This window comes from Myiozetetes cayanensis, unplaced genomic scaffold (assembly GCF_022539395.1).
Source record: "Myiozetetes cayanensis isolate MyiCay16 unplaced genomic scaffold, myiCay2020 scf3, whole genome shotgun sequence".
In the NCBI taxonomy this organism is placed as follows: domain Eukaryota; kingdom Metazoa; phylum Chordata; class Aves; order Passeriformes; family Tyrannidae; genus Myiozetetes; species Myiozetetes cayanensis.
In genome coordinates this window covers 46,815,558-46,837,435 of record NW_026087521.1, presented here as the reverse complement: position 1 = coordinate 46,837,435, position 21,878 = coordinate 46,815,558, and the positions used below count along the sequence as shown (strand labels likewise).

Sequence of the window (21,878 nt, the reverse complement as noted above, 5' to 3'; positions counted from 1 at the left end):
ATTAGATGCACAATTTAAAAAAAAAAAAATTATAATCTATACAGGGAGCTCATGTTCACAACATCAGTTCTTTCTTCAAAATGGTATTGAATAGCCAGCCATTCTGCAAAATACTTCCTATTGGTGAAACACTGCGTTCTCTGTATGTGTTACCTCAATAAAGAATTAAACAATCATACTATGTGTGGTAGTATACTAAGTCATCCTGGGTCGCAGCTGGTGATGGGAGCTGGTTGCATTGCTCCCAGCAGCACCACTTGTACAGAAGACTGCACAGACCACGAGAGAATAAAAATGAATGTGGGTGTTTGTTCTCTTCGTTCCAACGGTATCCTAGAGGTGCAAAACAAGGACAGAGATTGCTGAAGAAAGGCAATCTTTTTCTGCAACCTTGAGTGGTTATCCCATAAATAACATATATAATAGACATTAAACATACATTAAAAATGTTTAGTGCATGGTTATTTCACTGCTTATGGAGGAGAGCAGGTGCCATTAAATCAAATTTGATTCTATTATTAATCCAACCGCTTCCTTTCCATTTTTCTCCAGGCTTTTTGCCTTAGTCATTGGTCAGCAGTTTTTGCTCATTCTTTTGCTGTCATTTTTCCCTGTCACCTCTGCAGCAGTTGTCTGGATGAGGTGGGAATGTGATTGCAAGTGCAGATTAGATTGCTGAGCTGGGTGGTGGGTGATGGGTGGTAAAGAAATAAAGGGGACCTAGAGCAAAGCTGCAAGGGGTCTGTTGAGCTGAAAAAAAGATGTGAAGAGAGAGAGGGAGAAGGCTGACAGAGGAGAGAGAAGGAAGTTGAATCTGTAAAGAAAAAAACAGGAAAGTTATCCGAACAGCCAGAAGAGACAGATAAAATTATCTACTCTGGTTATCACAAAGGCCTTGTGATGTCACCTACTGATATCCTTCAGAAACTTTCAATTTTATTGTAAAATGTTAATCGTTCCATTAGCTATTTCTCATCTGATTACTGTAATGACCCATTTTCTGGTCTTCCTATTCTTCTCCTGTGTTATTCATCTTCTTAAAATTTCTGGCACTCATTTTATCTCTCGTAGGTTCCAAATTCCCATTTTGTTTTATTATTTCAGGAGCTTGCGTTGGTTGTATCTGCAGTTAAGAAGCAGATTAACAAAACTTAACATTTGCATTTTAAGTTCTCAACCGATATAAATCCTTGTACAGTTTGCACTTAGTTATGGCTCATAGTGTCTCTCACCATCTTTATTTATGATTTGTGTGTGGTGTTTTGTCATTTACTTGCTTTCCCTGAGCACACATGTGGAGACATCCCTGGCCTGTACAAGGTCTTCCCATTGGTCTGTAAAACAAATGTAGATTGGAATGTTTTGTAGTTCCAGTTCTATCTGAAGTTATTTGTTAGTGCCTGTGTGTTCCAGAGATGAAGCACAGAGCAATGCATTCAGCATGACCCTGAGCAGCACTTGTTTGCAGCAGTGGAGCTGTGGGACGTCTGGAAAGCAGCTCTAAGCAGGAAGGGCACACCAAGGTGGTGGTGGTAAAATTTATTTGTTGAAGCATTCCACTGTGCTTCAAACTCCTCCATCCCACACACAGCCTACCAGTATCTCAGTTGAACTGGACCTTCTGTGTCAGTCTCCAGAAAACTCTACTGGCAGAGAGCTGTTGTCTAGAAATGTCAGGGTACTACTGAGTGCACTGTGCTCTGCTCCCTCTGCTTTCCAAATCAAAGTATGGATTTTTCAGTGTTTTCACTCAGAGGGTAGTTTGGCACTGGAACAGGCTCCCAAGGTAAAGTGATCACAGCACCAAGCCTGACAGAGTTCGAGAAGCGTTTGGACAACACTCTCAGGCAAACGGTGTGGTTCTTGGGGTGTCCTGTGCAGGGCCAGGAGCTGGACTCAGTGATCCTGATGGGACCTTTCCAACTCAGCAGATTCTGATTGTATGATTTTAAAATGTTTGGTTAACTTTTTGTAACTAAATCTTCACCGGTGAAGAATCTTGAGAATTTTTCCCAGTCCATCCATGCCACACTTTGATAGGAAAAACCTGGCTGCACCACTCTTGAGCTGGTTCCGTCCTCTGGGCTCATAGCCAGGGCAGGCACCCGGCTCTTGGGGGCTCAGTGGGAACATCAGTGCTTCGTAAATTCCTTGCAGTCGGTGTTCATTCATAAAGGATCACTGGACCAAATTTAGGGTAAACCACTGAATGAGTTCCTGAAATTAAGTAATTTTGTTTGTAGTACAGAAATATAACATTTCAAAAGCATATTTTAAATTTAACTCAGTCATTTGCTTACAATTCTGTTCAGAAATTCGGTTTACTTATGCAGTTGAATATCTGTGAGAAATCTGAGAAAAAAATAGGGGCACAAAACATGAATGTAAAATATTTTATGATTCAAAGGTTCATATTACAACAGAAAAAAGTTTAAATGTCAGGATTTAGCTTACAGAAGCTAAAAGGCTTACACTTTTCTGGATCCAGATCTGGATAACAAATACAGGATGAATTAAAAAACCTGCATAAATGAGATGTATGCTTGAATAGTAGAGTTTCTAAAACTATATTTAATTAGCAGTGACTAAATTTAGGCTTGCTTACTAATTTGAAAAGCTAAAAATGTATTTAATTCTCTAGTACAAGTCAGAAATGCATTTTAAGTCTATGTAAGTAAGTCATGTGAAAATACCTTATATTAGAAAACATAGCACATATGTAGGTTACATTATCATCTAATTGTCCATAATAAGAGGGTTTTTTTCTCTTTGCTTGGTATTCATATAAATCTACTCTTCTGATTCATTATTAATCATAGTTCATGTGGTGATTTGGCATAAAATGTTCATGACAGGATTTCTTGTGTTATAGTGAGTTATGTTATGTGATCTGTGCTATAGTGCACGTTTGTGACAAGATGATATAGAAACTTATTTACCTTCACAATAATGCCTCTGGCTATTATACCTAATACTATAAATTAAGAGATATAAATGTACATATAAACTAATGTCTTTTTTGCTCCGGCAAAACTTGTCACTCCAAACAAATGTGGATTTTCATGGCATTATTTCTGATCTGAAGGGTGGTTATTTAACGTTATAGTAACATTTGTAAAATAGGATTAAAATAGAGTATGATCTTTGTAATGAATAAATGGGCTGAGTCAGTTATATAAGATTTAATTGAAGAAATGTGAAAGTAATTTATTTTGAAAGTACAGATCACATGAGAGAATATAATGAGCTCTGAGTATTTCACTGAACAGCAGTACAGGGGGAATAATATGGGCAGGAGGAGTAGAGCTACTGGATATTTGATTGAACATCAATCAACAACAGAACACCAAAAATAGACAGTGATATATGAATGTTGTACATAGTAGCAAAAGGAGTGTGTATAAAAACTTGTAGATTTCTGTCCACCAGTATGGTTCCCTTTATGTTTCAACTAGGATAATGTGCTTATGCATTGGATTCTTTATGACAACTTAAAACAAATTAGGAGCAGAAAATAAATTTCTACTCTTGGTAGAAGAGTTTTGCAAAATTCCATGTATTTTATGATAAATGACTTGCAAAAGGTAGTAAAATTGTTTATAATGATGAATTATTTTCATAAATCAATGAGGACAGAATAAGAGACAAGTGACAATTTACGTTAAATATTAACAGAAAACATAATTCAAGAATCAGAATGGTTAATCTTTGGGTTAAGGGTATTTATAGTCACAGAATCATTTAGACAGGAAAAGACCTCTAAAGTGGTCAAGTCCAGCCTTACTAAGGTAAGCTAGCACTGCTGAGATATTTGCAAAATCACAATATTTAGAATTACAAAAAGGCAGAGATGGGGAGATTCATGAAAACAGAGTGGTTTGGGAATCATTATAGATGTGATTTAGAGCCTCTGACTTCTTGCAACATGGGACTGCTGCTAGCTGAACCCACAGGTCTGCTAAGTAAGTCATTTTGTTTTCATGTAGGTCCAAAGATAACCCTCATGTAACACTTTTGCAAAATAAGGACTTGCTGGTGTTCTGCTGCTGATGGGAAAAGTGGGGAATGGAATCCTTGGAACTGTCTTTCCTTTTGACTTTATTGCATGGGTTGGATGGGCTTAAGGTAAAGAAAACCAAAACCTGAGCTGTGGAGATGAAATTTATCCTCCCTCTGAAGAGAACCTTCTTTTTTCAGGAACTTTTGGTAAGACTGAAGAAAAAAGGAGAAAGAGTGGAGGTGAAGAAAACATGCTGTACTACCCTGTATGAGGAGTCAGTCCTATGCAGCTCTTCTCACTGAGAAAATTCAAATAGATTTTATAGCAAGAAAGCCTTTCCCATGACAACCCATTCACTGCTGGATTTTACCAGAATGCTTCATTAATAATGGATCTGCCCAAACTGTGGAATTCAAAAAGATACACACATCTATATTCTTTTTAATTTATAAAATAATGTTATGGACAAAAAGTTTGAGATGACCAAAGCTTTGCTGGTTTTCACTGCTGAAGTTCAGTTTTTGGGTTTTTTAAAACCATAGTACAAAATCAGCCTCCTTTTGGAGAGCTCTTCAGTACAGCTTGCTTTGTTCTAATTTGATTATGTACAAAAATGTTTCTTTCTTAAGCCAGACTAATGTTGATTGTTTAATGAAGGTAGCTGCATGTATGATCTGAATGGCCTTGCGGTTTCAATTTATCTCAAATCATGCAGACAATAATCTTTTCTGTTCGAATTTGCCATGTTTCTCAGAACCACGTGGGTAGAACTCACTTAAGCTATTGACAGGTGAATATTTTTGCCACTTTATTTGTATCCTTTTGTAACCCCACTTTTTGATGGTGTTCTTTCCTGCTCTTACCTCAAGGCATGAAAGAAAAAGATATTTTGAGAAATGCTTTTGCTGTCCCCTTGCTGCCCCTGGCAGAGTTAATCCAGCCATCCTGCTGTGCTTATAGAGCCTGTTCTTTCCCACCCACGGTGCTTCCTCCTCACAGATTAAGAGTCAAAGTACAGGATGATGCTGGCACTGCCTGTGATGTATGATTCTGCTCTGCCATGGTGGTCTTTGCCTTCTTTTAAAATAGTAGTAGCATTGATAGCATTGTGACAGCATTAAGGATATAAACGAAGCAAGGATATAAGGAAGAACTAATAGCTTTTTCGAAGCCGTATCATGAGTTTAGAAAATGATTTGGGGTTCAGAATCTGACAGGCAACAACGCAATCCAAACTGAATGTTTGACAATTAGTCAAAATTGTTCTTAATTTATTTGAAGTATGCTGATCAATCAGACTATGTGAAAGAAAACAATAGATTACTATAGCTAGAGCTGAGATGAATTGGTAGTTTTTATGTTTGTAGCAGCTTCTTCTGTTTGATGTTAAAGAATGAGATTGATGAAGGTGGAGAGGGGCATGAAACCTGGGGAAAGGGGCTGATATTTAATTAAATAATAGTTTAATGAGAAAAGATTACAAACCAGTACAGCATAAAACAACTGGAAAAATCATTTGATGGAGGGTCTTTTATTTATTATTTTTATGACAAGGTTGTATAAACCACAACTTGTATTGTCATTCAAAGTTTATTCTTTTAGAGAGTGTCCTTGCTGAAAGGAAAGTGATGAAATTTTGGATGTTACTCTAGTGCAGGTAGAGTGATAATTGAGGACACTCTTTACATCACATCATATATGTAGGTGCATATTTTCTGTAAATTAATGAAATTAAGATCTTGATAGTGGTGACATCCCTGGACAGCATAACACTTGGTACCCAAAAATAGTCAATGCTGCCTATTACCAGCACATCACAATATGTGTTTTCCTTCAGTGTGCCAAATGCCATCAAAGACTGGTATGGCCAAGGCTAAGCAGCTACTTTGCAGTAGACTCCACACTGATTACTGGTAAAACAGGAGCAGTTGTGATAAGAAAAGCATTTTTCATTGAATGCTTACCCCTTCTCTGACAGGTTTATTCCAGTCCTCGAGAAAATGGCAGACACCTGACAGACAAACTAAAAAACTACATTTAGTCACTGCTGAGTACTAAAAAACATAGGCTCATAGACCATGGTTTCTGTAAAAGCATTTGCTTTAAGGTTCTTTACCGATTTACTTTTTTATGCTAGCTGCCCTATTCTTTTGGGTGATCTGTTGTGAAAGAAGCTGCAGATTCACTGTGGTGGATGCATCTTGTGTTTGGCTTGCACCGCTGTAAGCACAAGCAGATGCTGAAATGAAATTTCCACCCCTCCCTCTTTCTACTATCCTTGGTTGTACTTTCCTGCCCATTTGTGCCAGTGTTAGCATCACTGTGGTCAAGGAAGGAAAGAGGTGAGGAGCTGACCATACAGAGAGCTACTCCCTAACCACCTCCCAGGTCTAGTTTAAGGTGGATGGGATCCCCGGAGTGAGATCCTTGTGAAGTTGCTCTACCACAGCTGCTCCTACTCTACAGCCCAGCACCCCTCCTGTTGGACCACACCCTGGTACTTATCTCTGCAGAGCTTTCTTCTAAGGAAGCAATTCCATGCCATGAGACTTAGAGGACAATTCACCTGTACTTTGGTAGTGAATTAGGGTGAGTTGTGGCCTTAGGCATCATAGTACCAGTTAATACTGGTAGGTTATTGACATGTCATCACCAGTGATGGTTCCAGTATCAAAGCCTACAAACACTTTCCACGGTTTTATCATTATGATACTTTTACAACTCTTCCTCTTAAAAGGTGAGTAAATATTAATGTTACCAGTAGAACAATAATGCATTATCAAGTTTATAACTCTGGAATATATACTGCTATCGGGAATAAGTGGATTTTGGATTGCTATATGTGATGTCCTGTATGAACTGCTCCATAGCATGCTGGAGCATGTCCAGAGAAGAGCACAAAGCTGGTGAAGGTTCTGGAGCACAAGTCTGATGAGGAGAACCTGAGGGAATTAGGCTTTTTTACACTGGAGTAGAGGAGGCTCGGGGGAGATCTCCTTGCTCTCTAAAACTACCTTAAAGGAGGTTGTAGCCAGATGAGGGTTGATCTCTTCTCCCAAGTTACACAGGACAGGATGAGAGGAAATGGCCTCAAGTTGTGCCATGGGAGGTTTAGTTTGGATATTAGGAAAAATTTCTTCACCAAAGGGGTTGTCAAGCATTGGAACAGGCAGCCCAGGGAAGTGGTGGTCACTATTCTGGAGGTATTTAAAAAATGTGCAGGTGTGGCATTTAGGGACATGGTCTAGTTTTACGGTTGGACTCAGTGATCTTAAGGGTCTTTTACAGCTTAAATGATTTCTATGAGTCTGTGATTCTAAGATAGCACAGCCTGAATAAAGCTATAGGTAGCGTCTGTGCATAGATCTGGCTTGAACTAGATATTTGAGAGTGGAATTGATGCTTTTAATGTGAATGTTTTAGAACACAGAAAAAGAGTTTTACTAAACTGAAGTAACTATAATGGAAAAGTAATTAGGTCTTCATGCGTACATTTGGTAGCTTGCAAATATACTAGGAAAATAAGTGTGTTCTGAATAGCATTTCTTAATATTTGTTCTGATCACTGATCCAGGTGCTTCTGTCTAGTGTTTGGCTTTTCTTTCTGTATGTTGAAGACAGTTTTTCTGCAGTCATTTAGTGTATCTAAAAGATGTTGATAATTTAAAATTAAAAAAAAAAACCAACATAGAGGGACTTCCATTAAATTCTAGTATTGGAAAGAATTAACACCATCTTAGGTTTTTCACTATTTTTACTGCAATTTTTGTCAGACTATATAATTGTATGATATAGAAGCAAACACTTTACTTTCAAGTGTAATATATTAATATCTTTATAATTAACTGATACTATTCCCATATTACAGAACTCACCTTTTCATGACAACATTGGTTATAACTGTGAGCTAGAGTAATTTGCATTTTTACTCTAAGCAGTGAATGGCTATTTGCTTCTTCTTATATTATGAAAACACTCATTACTGTATGTTATTAGAAGGCTTAAAAAAAAAGCGCTATTTCATTTAGTAGACAAATGTCACATTCTTTAAATGGACTTAAATGTCTGGGGTTTTCTTCCTTTTGCTTGGAATTAAGCCTTCTTGGAATTAAATCAGAAAAAAGGATCCATTTTAGAGGTATTAAAATTTTCTATGGAGATTAGTGTTTTATCTTTTATTTCTCATTACACAAAGTGTATTTCATGCTTGTGTACAGATTAATGTCCTTTGCTGATAATTGCCTATTAAAAATAGATAAATAAATAATTAGCTCATTACAAAATGTGTTGTAGTACTAGTGACTTTAATTATAATTCATCTGCTGTGTAAGTAGTCTGCAAAATATTGTTGAATAACATATTGGTATTTCAATTGCTCTCTCATGGTGCTATATGATTAACATTAAAGACCTCAAGGAGTAATAATACTCCTGGTCTCTGTGACCATGTCTTCTCCAAATCTGATTTAAACCAGTAACTGGACCTGTCATTGTCTCAACACACAAATGGAAATGGAAGTCCCCAGTGGAGGGAACAGTCTATCCTTTAGGACTCAATTTGGGAATGTGTTGCACCTTTCAAACTGTCCAATATTTTTTCTACTTGATGCCTGTGAAAATGGAAGGAGTGTTTTCACTTTATGTGCAGACTTGCTTAGTGCTTGCCATTTTTCACATAAACAATATTTTTAGATTTGGCTCTTAGAATAATCATTATTGTAACAATCTTGGTGTTTGTACGTGCAATAGATGTTTAGGATTTCTGCTTTATGGGGTTTGGAGCCTAATGTGAAAAAATGCACATATGTAATATTTGTAATTACATCTGAGGCTTGTAAAATTATCAAAGCGTGATTTATTTTTTAGAAGGCTGTGGATTTAACTTCTTCTTAATTAAAAAATTGTTTTTAATAGCTAGTTCAGTATGCAGCCTGAGACACAGCCTCAGGAGGCAAAGTGACCAGCTCTCAGTTTTGGCCAGGTCTTGTTTCATTGTGTTTTCCTTATTTTTAATAATGAAGTATTAAATTGATATTTTTCCACTGAAATATTGATGGTTATTGATTACAAACACAAAATTACAGTTAATTTTTTTTATCTTTAGAGGAGCTGAAAGTACTAGCACCTGATATTTTCAGTCAGCCAATTGTTAAATTAATGAAAATTTGGAAAATGCTTTAATGACAAAAATGGCTCGATAGTGCCAAAGTCTGTCCTTAGAACTTCTGCGAAAAATAACAAATTCTTAACTTCCCTCAGTCTGACCTGGGGTGGCAATGGCAAAGCAACATTGTAACACCACTTTACTTGGAGAAGACTCTTGGCCTTTGCTTTCTCAGTACCCTTAAATAGAAATCTGCATTTAAATTATTTATTTGAGTGATGGGTGACCAAATAAACACCAGTTCCTCATGATAACGTATAGAAATGGGAATTGCAAGGCAGCCATCTGCTTTTGTGAAATGCTGTCACCAAGACAACTGACATTGTTTCCCGTTGGGAAACAGAGTAGTATTATGCATATTTCATATCCTTATGATATGAAATATTAATTATATGCATAAGTCTCTTAAAAGTCTCTTCATAGGCATAATAAACAATTGCTTACCCTGAAGTTGTGGACATCAGAGAAGTTGCAGCAAGCCTCTGACCTCAGGATGCTTTGGAGCTTCTCTGTTCCCGTGTGATGAGAAAGAGCATAAAGTATCCCTATGTGAAAAATGCAATAGAGGTTTAATATGGCTTCACTGGATTTGACTGTGTCTGGTATTGGTAAGCCACTGGGAATTCAATATAATAGAATCATAGAGTTGTTTGTGTTGGAAGGGACCTTAAAGATTATCTAGTTCCAACTCCCCTGCCACAGAAGGGACACCATCCACTAGACCAGGTTGCACAAAGCCCCATCAAACCCAGTCTTGAACACTTCCAGAGATGGGGCATCCACAACTTCTCTGGGCAACCTGTGCCAGTGCCTCATCACCCTCACAGTAAAGAATTCCTTCTTAATATCTAATATTAACCTTCCCTCTTTCAGTGTAAGTATCACAACTGACTCGGATATATTTAATTTTCAAAATATGCTGACTATTACACCATGTAATCTTGGTCAGTGTGTGGGATATATAGGAGTTTTGCCTTTTTCAATAGTTTCATGGGGTTTATTTGTGTGCTTGTTGTAACTGTTAACACTTCATCAGTGTTCTAGCAGTTCTGTGGGTAGGATTTGTAAAGTTTGGAACAGTTATTGATGCTGAGAATTTATACAGCAAGTGTGTCTAGTACTTTTCGAAGTTTTTGGTTAAATCAGTCATGATGATCAGGTGAACTGTACTGGTTGGTGTGGGCTCACTTTGTGGGTATTCTGGGCACTGCCATGTTTTAGGATTAGCCCTGCGGAGCAGCATTGTGGCAGGAAAGGGGTAATAAATGTATCCTTCACCTGCAATTCCAGATACCTTGGAGTTTATTCCAATATGATCAGCATTAAAGTGGTTAATAAAAATTAATTTAGCTAGTGTTTTGGGCCATTTACTTGTAGAAATAGGAAGGTCCCACTTTGTTGGCTTGCATTTTCCATGTTTTTCTCAAATTTTGGAGTGTCTGATGCTGCTACCAGAGAATCACTAGTACCGTTCTTACTCTCCCCTTTTGCACTTTGTAGCTGTGTGTTCTGTAGTGCTCAGCAGTGTATTCCTGGCGTTGAATTGTTGTTAAACATTTAGTCCAGATCACTTGTGCTATTATAGTACTAATTTTAGCCCATACAGTAATGTTTCAGATTCTTCCAAAAGAAAAGGAATCGATGTCTTGAATTTCTGTAATCTTTATAATACTCTTAAAAAAAGGTAGAATAATTATAGAAATACAGTATTGGATATTGGATATTATTGTTTAATTAGAAGAAAAGATCAGGCAGAAGAATGTTGCAGAAATAATACTTATTTTTAGATGGAATAACTTGTTAATTCCAGCATCTGCACATACACAGTCATCAGGGAGTTATTGGGCTACATGCGTTTTTTTGAAACATCTGTCAACTAAGCCAGAAAATCTAAATGCAAAGTGTTACATTGGTTATATTTTGGATTTCTTACATTTCCTAGTGGAATTTCATTTTGTATGCTAATCATTGCAGAGTATGGAGGTAAAAATAAGATAAAATTTGTGTGCATTTATCAGTTGTTTGGACAAATGTCTTGCCCCATTCTCCTTTAATTGTATTACAGCATCGAATATAAGCAAATATATGAGATTAAGTTGTATAATTTTTTTCTCAGGTATCCTGCTGTCAGCGTGGGAAGAAGTATGTCATGTACATGCTTTTTTTTTTTTTTTGTTTCCCAGTAAGGAAATAACAGGCTGTGGAGGGCCTTAAGTTACTCTGAACAGTTTCATGACATGTTGTTGCTGATTCCTACAGCAACACTGCAAAACTCATTTCTTTGTTTCTTTGACTACACTCCATTTGACAACATGCTTCACTGCAGAGCTCCTAGGTGCATTGTATTGACTGTCCTTGTTCAGTGTTACTGTGTTCAGTGTTACCTGGTATATAGAAATCATTCATGGGAAGCTAACTTGTGGGCTATGTAAGTGCGAGACTTTTAACGATTGCCTAAAACACAACATTAACATATTTCTAAGATATTGCTTTAGGCAGCTGTACCATTCCACACTGTTGACCTGAATTTGTGATATTGGACATTTTTGGTAAGTACTGTCAAGGATAATCCATCACAGGACAGGTTTCCAGAGTTTTAAGGTGTCTGTTAAACTCTTATAACTCAAATGTAGAAGTGTTTCACAAAACAGTATTTTACATTTCCAAGTTGAGTAACAGGTTTTCCAAGTAAGAAAATTGCTAGGGAGTCATTTCCAGAAGAATACAGGTGTCTTCAGTTAATGGCCTATGTGCTCCAGATGAGACTGGGATGCAGCTGCCTGTTGACTGAGGACCATATGTTTCTGTAGGTTGCATCATTAAGTCCCTCTCACTTCAGATTGGGGGTGGCCACAATTATACTGGAAAAACAAAAGGTGGAGTAAGCTTAGCAGTGCATATGGTGTTTAAAGATCTGTACTACTTTCAAATTGAGCACAGTTTTTGAAGTAATTTAGCCATTTAGACCTGTCTGCTGATCTCTTATGCATGTAGTCTCTCATGATTCATGTCCTTTTCTCTCCTGTTGTTCAACAGCTCTGTGAAGTCAAAGAGAATTGCTTTGTGTGGTTTGATATAGCTAATAAGATAGTCAGAGTGCTGAGGACCTTGAAACAACCCAAGAACTGTAGCTTGGCTTAAAAATCTCAGGATAAGTTATCTTGTTGATGGGGAAGCATTATGAAAGAAGCAAGTTCACTGAAGTACATTACTTAAGTAATGCTTAAAGCAGCTGTAGTTCATGCACGTGTTTCATATGGTTAAATACAGAGATAAATTGTGCACCCTTCTGTTTAACACTCAGTGTAAACTGAATACATAACTAAGTCTCCTGCATGCCTCAGGCATTTCTCTGTGTGCTGCATTATCTCAGCTTCACTCGTGCTTCTCTAGATTTAGACTGAAAGAGTATCACACAGCAGGGTGGTTTGTGGGACTCTGCAGTTTGGGTCTGCTGCTAAGCTGCAGGGCACCACCCTGTAACACCCCCATAAACTGCCTCTTGGAGGAAGGCCTTCATCTTCTTCATGTCATAGCCCATCACTTTGTAGATGTGGGTAAACAAGATGTTACTGATGTTCAACAGTATCAAATAGCACAAAGACCTCTAAAAGAGGAGGTGTGGACAAATTCATGTGCCCATGGATAGGCAGGATAATGGATGCATAGGGATGGATACCAAAATAAAATGACAGTGTGTTGTAAGATACCGGATCTAAGAAATGTAGTAGGGAAATTGTTGGGATTTGGCTTTTGCTTGTTCTCATGAATGGTAGCTCTTAGTGCTGCTGCTTAAGCTGAGGTAGTTGTTCACTTAAGATGTAACATTTTCAGATTTTTTGAGGACTATTACTTTTTCTAGGTTGAGCGAGAACTTCCTGTCGACTGAAGAGTGTTGACACACAGTGGTCCTAAATATAGTGGGAAGTACTGTTTCCTGAGAGGGAATAGAGGCAGCTCTGGTGTATGAAACCACATATACAGTCTGGAAGAGTTACGTAAGGACACGGCTGTTTGCAGAGCAGAGGCTTGCTGCTACAATTAAGGCTGCTTTACACTCCTTACACTACAGCCATTGTAGCCATTAAAGAATAGCACTGAAATATGATTCCCACCCCCCTAATAATGCATAAAGTTTCCAGCTTGCTGCTTCTCTTTTCCCTGTTTTCCTGAGAGTGGTGATGGTTTTGTATGTGGCAGGGACATGGAGAAATACAAATGGGGGATAGCTGCAGTAAATTTGAAACAACTTTTTTGGCAGCATTCTTGGAGTTTGGACAAGCACGAGGTATTTGAACATATCCACTGATGGACATGTTTGTATGCAACATGTTTTTTCATTGGGTCTGATAAAAGTAATAGAACTTCAGGCTTGTCCATCCTATGTTTCTTACACAAGGATGATTATCCACCATAATGCAAACTGTATGTGATGTTTGGAGATTACAGATGTAATGAATAGATTTAAAAGTGATAACATTTATCCATTGTATGATTTCTTTTTTCCCTTCTGGCCCCCTCTAAGCATTCCTTGCTCTCTTCCTCATCCATCCGATGAATCACTTTAATCCTCATCACTCATTGTTTGCCTGCAACTCTACATTTCCTTCTCCAGTCTCCTCATCCTCTTTCTTTTTTTTCTTTCTGCTCTGCCACCTTCTTTTCATTTCATTTTTCTTTCCTCTTTACTCATTTTTGAGTCTATTTTTTTTCAGTTTTCCACATCTGTACCTGCTCTAGTTTTTTCCTTCATTTTACAGAGTTTTTTCTCTGTTTGATCTCACCTCTCATTTTCTCTTCTGATTGTTTGCCTCGCACTCTGTCTGCTCAACCTGTCTAGAGGACTAACTTGTTAAAAGGTTTAAAGAGAAAATCGCTTTGCTCTGAATAGATCTTCATTTAATGATTGCCATGTGCTTTTTTAATAAGATATTTTTTATATTATTTCAGGTCTTAAAAATTAGCTTGATTGGCCACCGGAAGCGCATTCTGGCATCTCTGGGAGACAGGCTTCACGAAGATCCTCCTCAGAAACCACCTCGGTCAATAACCCTCAGGGTGAGTCCCCATGAAAATTTGTTTGCATTTCTCAACAAGTCGGCAAGCATTTCATAACACTCACATGAAAACAATGTCTGCTCTTAGTGGGGTTCAATTTACCTCACTTCAGAGGTGTAGAGTGTAGACATTTTAGGCTGACCTGCTCAGTCACACCTCCCCATATAGCCAGCAGAGATAAACTGACATTTTTACAGGGTGATTCATCTGACCTGTTTCAGATGTCCGCCTTAGGATAAGTAGTATCTTAGAAGTGCCAGCTTATCTTTGCTCAAGAAACTATCTCAGAACCAGGTGTGTACAAGCTGCACGTCTACATTTGCCCACAGGAATCCCAGCCCAACCCAGCCAATCAATACTGCAGAAGGAGAGTTACTGTTTTCCTTTTATGTTTTCGAAGGCTTACACTTACTTTTCGGACATATGCTTCAGGCTGTCTTTAAGGAGAACCTCTTCAAATTGTTGATATAAATGCCATTAAGATGTTTCTGTATATCAAAAGTTTCATCATGTTTTTAATTTTCATTTATATTCCCACTTTCAGAAACCTCATTGAAATGTCCCTGGGTTTTTTCCATACTTGACCACATTTAATCTCCTCTCATTACACCACCTTCACTCAGTTTCTCCAATCTAATGCCTTTGCTTACTTGCTGTCTGCTACTCTTATCAAGTTGTGGTCTGATGACCAATTCCTACTGTGTTCTCTCCAAGGGAGTTCATAGCAACTCTTTTTATTTTGGTATTTTAGGTCACACCTTTTGCATTTGATTGGATCTGATTATTTTTATGAGGCTGCATTTATGACTGAAATCTCATTTAGGATTAAATTTAAAAATGTCAGAGAGTGTCAGTACTCCCAAGTTAAATTTCCTGGTGTAAAGAGAAATACAGAAAGACAGAATGAGGGCTTATTTTCAAGTGCATATAAAATTTCTGTGACCAGCCGATTTTCACCCTGCTTATTCTCAGATGCCCCATACAGACATTTTAGATCCCACCCCTTAATTCAATGCCATATTAAAAAGGTCTGACAAGTCTATAATGTGCTTTAAGGCACATTGCACATACGTGTGAATGTTTTCCTCGTACTTTGTTTTTTATGTATTATGTGAATGATTCCTGATGCATGACAGGTGTTAAAACACTCCGAGGAAAGAGAAATATATTGCAAGGCACATTTTTTTCTCAGTACCTTCAGTACTCTGGACTGGAGAATCTATTCCTCTTCAGCAGGAGGGAAAGTTTCCACAGCCCACATTCTTGGTCAGAACTGTATATTCTCAGTTAATACTGAAGAGAAAACTGGATGTCCTCCATCTGTGGTCAAGGTGATAAAAAGTATCTGCTGTGCCACAGCAGGAGCTACTGATGCGGGCCAGTGCTAAATGTCATTTATCACCTCTTGGTACTAGAGTCTTCACAGAGAATCCTAAAGAGGAGGACATGCATTTGAAATAAAGGGGTTTTTCCCATCAACTACTTCTATGCCATTTTGCACAAAAGAAAGACATAGTGTTTAGTTTGTAGTCTGCAATAGTTTGTAGCTCAAAAATTAGTTTAAATAAACTGTCTGCTGCTGCTAGAAGATTGATTTATTTAGAATCATAGAGTGGTTTGGATCGGAAGGGATATTAAAGATCATATAGTTTCAACCCTCTTTACCATGGGCAGGGACACTTTCCCCTAGATCAGGCTGCTCTAGATCAGAAGGAAAGGTAGTTTGTTATTTAAAGAGTCTACTTTTAAGGTCCCAAGCTTAACTTAAGCAATGCTAATGCTTCGTCTTTTTTGACTGTTTTTGTATTAGCTTTTAAAATATTTCAAAGGAAAAGGTTGAATTTTGAGGGAAAGAAAAAAATATATCCACAAAATATGTTATTCCCACAGTAACTGTGTACTAAGGAAAAGTTATTTTGATTCAAAGTCATATATTCAAAAGTATAGTAATTGCTGGATCTCAGTTTACCTATGTAATCTTGCTGTCCTTCTTTGAGTGCGTGATAATCTTTAATTACAGAACCAGTTTCCACGTTATTCAGGGAAGCCTGTCCGCACCCAGTCAGCAATGGAGGCTAGAATTTAAACTGAAAGACCAACAATTTAGGCAGAAAATTTGGAGAAGGGTTACAACGCAAGATAAATTCACTAGAGAGAATTCCAGTTTTTAGGAACTGGTTAGACAAACATATGTGGGACATGAGGTATGCCCAGGCAGCTTGGAGAAAGATCTCTTAAGCTCCCTTCCAGCCCTGACCTTTGTGTTTCTAGGTTTACATGACTGATAGGTGGGGATGAAACAGCTTTTGAAAGTGAGATATATGATCAGACATCCCTTCAGGTCATATATCCTTGCGTTCACAGCCGAGTAGAAACATGATATGAATACCTGGTGACTAACAGTAGCATGGTACTGAGGCCATGGTAGCACCTGCAAGGGTGTCCATGTTGGTCTGCAGGTTTGTTAAGGAGAGGAGAAGGTGAGTATGGAGTGAGGATGTGAAATGAAGGAAAAATGGGATAGAGGCTCATGATTAAAGGAAAAGCTGTACCTATGAAAATACAGATTTACACCTGCTTTTGCCACAAAAGCCTTGGATAATACTTGGGATGTTATTTTGTTAATTGCCTCATAAACAGTCACTAACTGTATGTTACCAACATTCCGCATATTTGACTGGAGTCTGGAGTCTGGATTATGCTAGTCCTGAGCACACAGTGCTACAAATTACATCAACAAAGCAGTGGAGTTTGGAATACAAGCACTTGGAAAATCAGGCAGTAGATGTTCTAATTGGTCATCCAAGGTGACTGATACTTTTTAAACGTTGTGTGTCTCAGGTCACCCACACTAAAGTGGTGGTTATAAAATTCCAGAAGTCACAGGGCGTGGTGAAAATTAGTTGATTGACATTTGTAAAGCACTTATGAGCATCATGAATATGACAGTATTAATCATCCTATCTTCAGAGCAGGATGCGAATAGAGTTTAAGGAAAGGGGTTTGGTGCCATGAAACGAGGTGAGAATAAAATACTGACTACACAATAACTAATGATAACACAGTGCTGAGTATATGACAATATGCTGCACAGTCGAGGATCCATCTGTGCTGTGAAGGACGACTGTGAGAAAATAGCATAAAATTGTAGAATTACATACTGTTCCAGAATGCAGAGGCATGATAATTCTTTTATTTCTTGACTTGGTATTTCTTGTCTGCCTTGCCTTGCCAGCAACCTTCCAATATAGATCTCAGAGTGAACTTCCTCTTTATATGCAATTTGATAAAATATGAAAAGCTCAACAAGAGCTAGAATCTACATGTTCATTGCATGGTCATCTGTCTCTTTGATGTCTTGACAACCCTATCAGTCCAATATCAGTGGGTGAATCATGATTTGGAGCAGAGAGGGGTTATGTACCTGTCTGAAGCAGCAGGTAGCAGTCAGTAAAGAGGATCTTGTTTGGTGCCCCTGTACTCAGGTTATTTCCATGGCAGAGGGTGTACACCCATCCTGTCAGGCCCAGGGAGGGTAGGTTTTACAGATTATGCCCCACCAAACCTCCTGAGCATGTGCAGAATACCGCTTTTCAGAAGCTTGTAACTGGGCCAAATGTAGGTGGATTTTTGTGAAGGAGGGAAAAGACTATTCCTAAGAGGAAAGCACTCTTTTCTTTGCCCTGGGAAATGTCAAGTGCTTGTCTCAGATCATAGGAAAGCTAGAGAATGTTTTTAAAAATCCAAGATAATAAAAAATTGCTTAACTATATTTCCCTATATTTGTTCTTGTTGGTTGACTAGAGCCAAAATGAAAAATACTAATCCATTACTATCATTGCAAGGAATAGTGTCTCATGGACTCCCACACTTGAAATGCCAACATCAGGTGTTACTATGACTTGAAACCCTTTGCTTTCCATTTGGAAGAGATTATTACTCTATGATTTCTTACACCAGATCTTGTTTCTTAACAGCATGGAGTAAAGTACCTTGTTGTTTTTCAGAATTAGGCTTGCTTCAACCTAATCATTCATGACTCATTCAATTTAATTCTCTCTTTAAAAAGGCAGAACTTTTTACCCTCCATGCACACTGGTGCAGGTTTTTGCTTCCTCTGATGTTTTCAGGTCCCCTCTTGTTGCTCAGTATTAAAATACAGTATTACAGCAACAGGTGATTTAGAGAAAGTCTGCACTGTGCAAACATGCTGCTGGGTACATTCTGCCTCCAAAGAACTTGCTATCAGAGAAATTGCATGTGTCAGATAAATTGAGCCCAGTAACCTACATCATGAGAGGGGAATGTTTCCCCATTCAGTTGCTAAGGCAATATTTTACTGCCCGCACTGGGGTGGCACCAATGCAGACTGTCTGGACAGTAGGCTGTAGGTCTCTGCTCCTTCTGGTGGATCTCCAAGAGTGTTGAACAGCAGAGCAGGGCACTGATGTTTGTAGTTGGTGTTTGAACAAGTGATGTGATGTGCATGAGAATAGGTGTTTCCAAACATACAAATGGTGGCTACAAATGAGCAATGTGGTAGCAGATTCTGGTAAAACATATGATCAGGAGGACCTGTTTACCTATTTATTAGATAGAGTTTATGTATCAATTCAGTGTGGTATTTGCGCACTGACTGATACAAGGTTACAGTTCATCATAGATAACAAGAAAAGGCCAGTAAAATATTTGTACTCTGATGCTTTCGTGCATTCTAGGAATTGCTACTTAGCTTGTGTCTGATATCTGATACTTCAAGTTAAAATGGATGTTCTGCAAAACCTATAAAAATTGCAACAAAGTGTCTATACTGTGTAAATGGACATGCATTTCTTTTTTCCAGCAAGAGATGTTGCTAGAGTTCAAATCACTTTCAAATCACTTCCACTGCTCAGAGCGGCTGCTCAGAAGTGGTGAGAATGTATTTCATCTTACAAATAGCTAGTCCTAAATCATGGCTTTATTTGGGCCTTGACATGAAGTAACTCACTTCTTTATCTCTCCAGCTGTCCTAGAAGGGAGTATAGATTGCACAAGGAGGTTTTAGAGAGGAATTTTGCCACTAGTTTGTGTAAATAGTGAATTATTTTTCCTTCCACGCAGGCTCAGCACCTTAGGTAGCAAATCTCAAAAGTTCATCCACAGTAACCTCTACTGCGGGAATTGTTCTGTATTTTTTTAGTGTTAGCCATTCAAATATGCTTTTAAATGTGTAGTTTGAAGTCAGTAATATGCTGTTCTTATGCTGCATTTTTTCTCTCTGTCCAGGAACCCAGCGGTAACCACACTCCTCCTCAGTTGTCTCCATCACTTAGCCAAAGCACTTTCACTACTGGTGGCTCCCTGGACGTTCCCCACATTATCATGCAGGGCGATGCAAGGAGAAGAAGAAATGAAAACTATTTTGATGATATTCCCCGGTCAAAGCTGGAGAGGCAGATGGCACAGGTAGGACTAAAACAGTGCTGTTAAAAGCTGCGCCCTGCTGCATTTGCTTACAGAACTAATCCTGACCAGATTATGAAATTTGAATTGTAAGCGATAAAGGTTGACAATTTTTCCAAGCTATCTGTTCCAGCTCTCTATACTTCAAATAGTGTAAGCTGGTGTATTGGTGCATAATTTCTCCCGAGAGGGGGAGTTTTGGGGGTCTTTAGGTGCCCGGAGGCTGAGATGAAGGTGGCTTCTGCACACCAGAGCATACAGTCTTCCCCCTACATTGACTCTGCCTCTTGTTCCTGTAAGAAGGTGCAGATTCCTCAACTTCTGAGCTACCTAGATAAAAATAAGCTGACATCAGTTCACTGCCAGAAACTCAGAGGACTTGGAGGGTGGTGATTGCTGCGTTTATTAATGGAGAGGGTCATCATTCTGCAAAACTCTGTGATCTGGAGATATGTCTTGAGTGTTCAAAAAAAGATTTAATGGTGCAAAAATTCATTTGAGCATCACAACAGCGCTGGACTGAACTAGATGTTAAATCAAACTGTTCATGGAAGAAAACTTAAAATAGTCTCCACCTCTAAATTTTTTTCATCCAATCTCTGAAAGACTACTGATAATTTTAAGTTAAGTATATATTGACCACAGTGATGCCTTAGAATCATAGAACCACTTGGGATGAAAAAGACCCTTAAGGTCATCAACTCCAACCATTAGCCTAGCATTGCCGTGTTCACTACTAAACCATGTCCCCAAGGGTCACACCTACACATTTTTTAACACTTCCAGGGATGATGATTCCACCACCCCTTGCACAACTCTTTCCAATGCCTGCCACTGTTTCAGCGAGGAAGCTTCTCCTGATATCCAGTCTAAAGGACAGATAATTATGCATGGACAACCTATTGGTAAAAATGCTTTAGAATGAACTCAGCTGGTTTTTGATGGTACCTATGATGAAAGACAGCCAGGTCTTAATTTGCTGTGTTGGAAATAGGGCTTTGATTTGCCGTCAGAAGCAGATGGGCAGCCAGGGCAGCTCCTGGAGCGACTCACTCCATGAAGGAGCAGGTTGCTGCATGCTACCCTGCATGAGGCTTCCCAGCAGTGGCTCTGCCTGCCACAGTCCAAAATAGAGCTTCTGTCCAAAATTCAAGCTCAAAGTGGAAACAGCTATGCAAATAATTGTGTTATAATGAACAAAAGGCTGCAGTCTGTCAGCTAATTGCATGAACAAGAAGTAATTAAATAAACAAAGAAAACAAGGTGCTGCCATTACCTGGGAACACAGAAACAAATTGAATTCCATTTGTTCAGAGGACGTTTCTAGAGAAGTGAAATTGCATTTGTTTGGGTGGGCCTGTTGCCTTTTCTTTTTTTAATCTCCTAATTTTCTGCTATATAATTTTATTGTACAGAATTAAGGAGAAAGTTGCCGAGTGAATGAGCTTGTTTCCAAACCAAAGTCTGCTGGGCTTCTGTGACAAGAACAAGGTTGAGCTGAAGTCCAGCAAAGAAAAGCCGAGTTCTTAACATGAAAATATTTCTTTGAAGGTTATGAAATTTAGGTGTTTGAGCATAAAATGCATGCTTGCTCATGGCTGAGTAGACTGGTTTATCTACTTAGTTCATTTTATTCCTTCATTCACAAATCCCTATTCTCACTTCCTCTTTTAGTCACTAATATTGAAGACAAAAAAAATCTAACAAACCAAAACAACACAAAGACCCCAGGCTAACTGTTCATTCTGTCTCCATTTTACTCTTTTCTTTTACTGTTTGAGGTCCTGATATTACCAAGAGGTATGACATACTCTCATATATGATACCTGGAGATTTTCTCTGTGCTGTTAAATACTGCATTTTCAGAAGGACTGTGATATGTTGCATGTCCAAAGAGAAAATTGAGAAGTTATTATTTGCACCACTCCAAACTGCTTTAAAACCAATTAAGTGCTGGGATTATTTTTGTTGTTGTTGTTGTGAGACTGTGTACCCACTGAATTAAAGACTTCAATGCCTTCTGTCTAACTTTAACCATGGAATATATCAGTCATCCTTTGGGACTCCAAAAGGGAAATGGATTCAGATTAAATCCATAAAACAGTGTCTTGTGTTAGTCCCTGAACTCCAGTCTGTTTGAAGTCTTTCTCAGCTCTGCCCCCAAATTCTGCATTCCTGATGTATGTAAAATTCTCTTTGACTTTAATGGAAA

At 38.3% G+C, this 21,878-nt stretch overlaps 1 protein-coding gene across 5 annotated transcripts in view; it reads left to right on the top strand.

The window, feature by feature from the left end:
- The window catches only part of ANKS1B (ankyrin repeat and sterile alpha motif domain containing 1B), a 420,494-nt gene that overhangs the window by 354,232 nt on the left and 44,384 nt on the right, over positions 1 to 21,878 (top strand). For all 5 annotated transcript variants that reach the window (XM_050323424.1, XM_050323422.1, XM_050323423.1 and 2 more), the window contains 2 exons: positions 14,114 to 14,221; positions 19,490 to 19,669. In XM_050323424.1, coding sequence (XP_050179381.1) covers positions 14,114 to 14,221; positions 19,490 to 19,669 — 288 coding nt within the window. The remainder of the gene's footprint in view (positions 1 to 14,113; positions 14,222 to 19,489; positions 19,670 to 21,878) is intronic.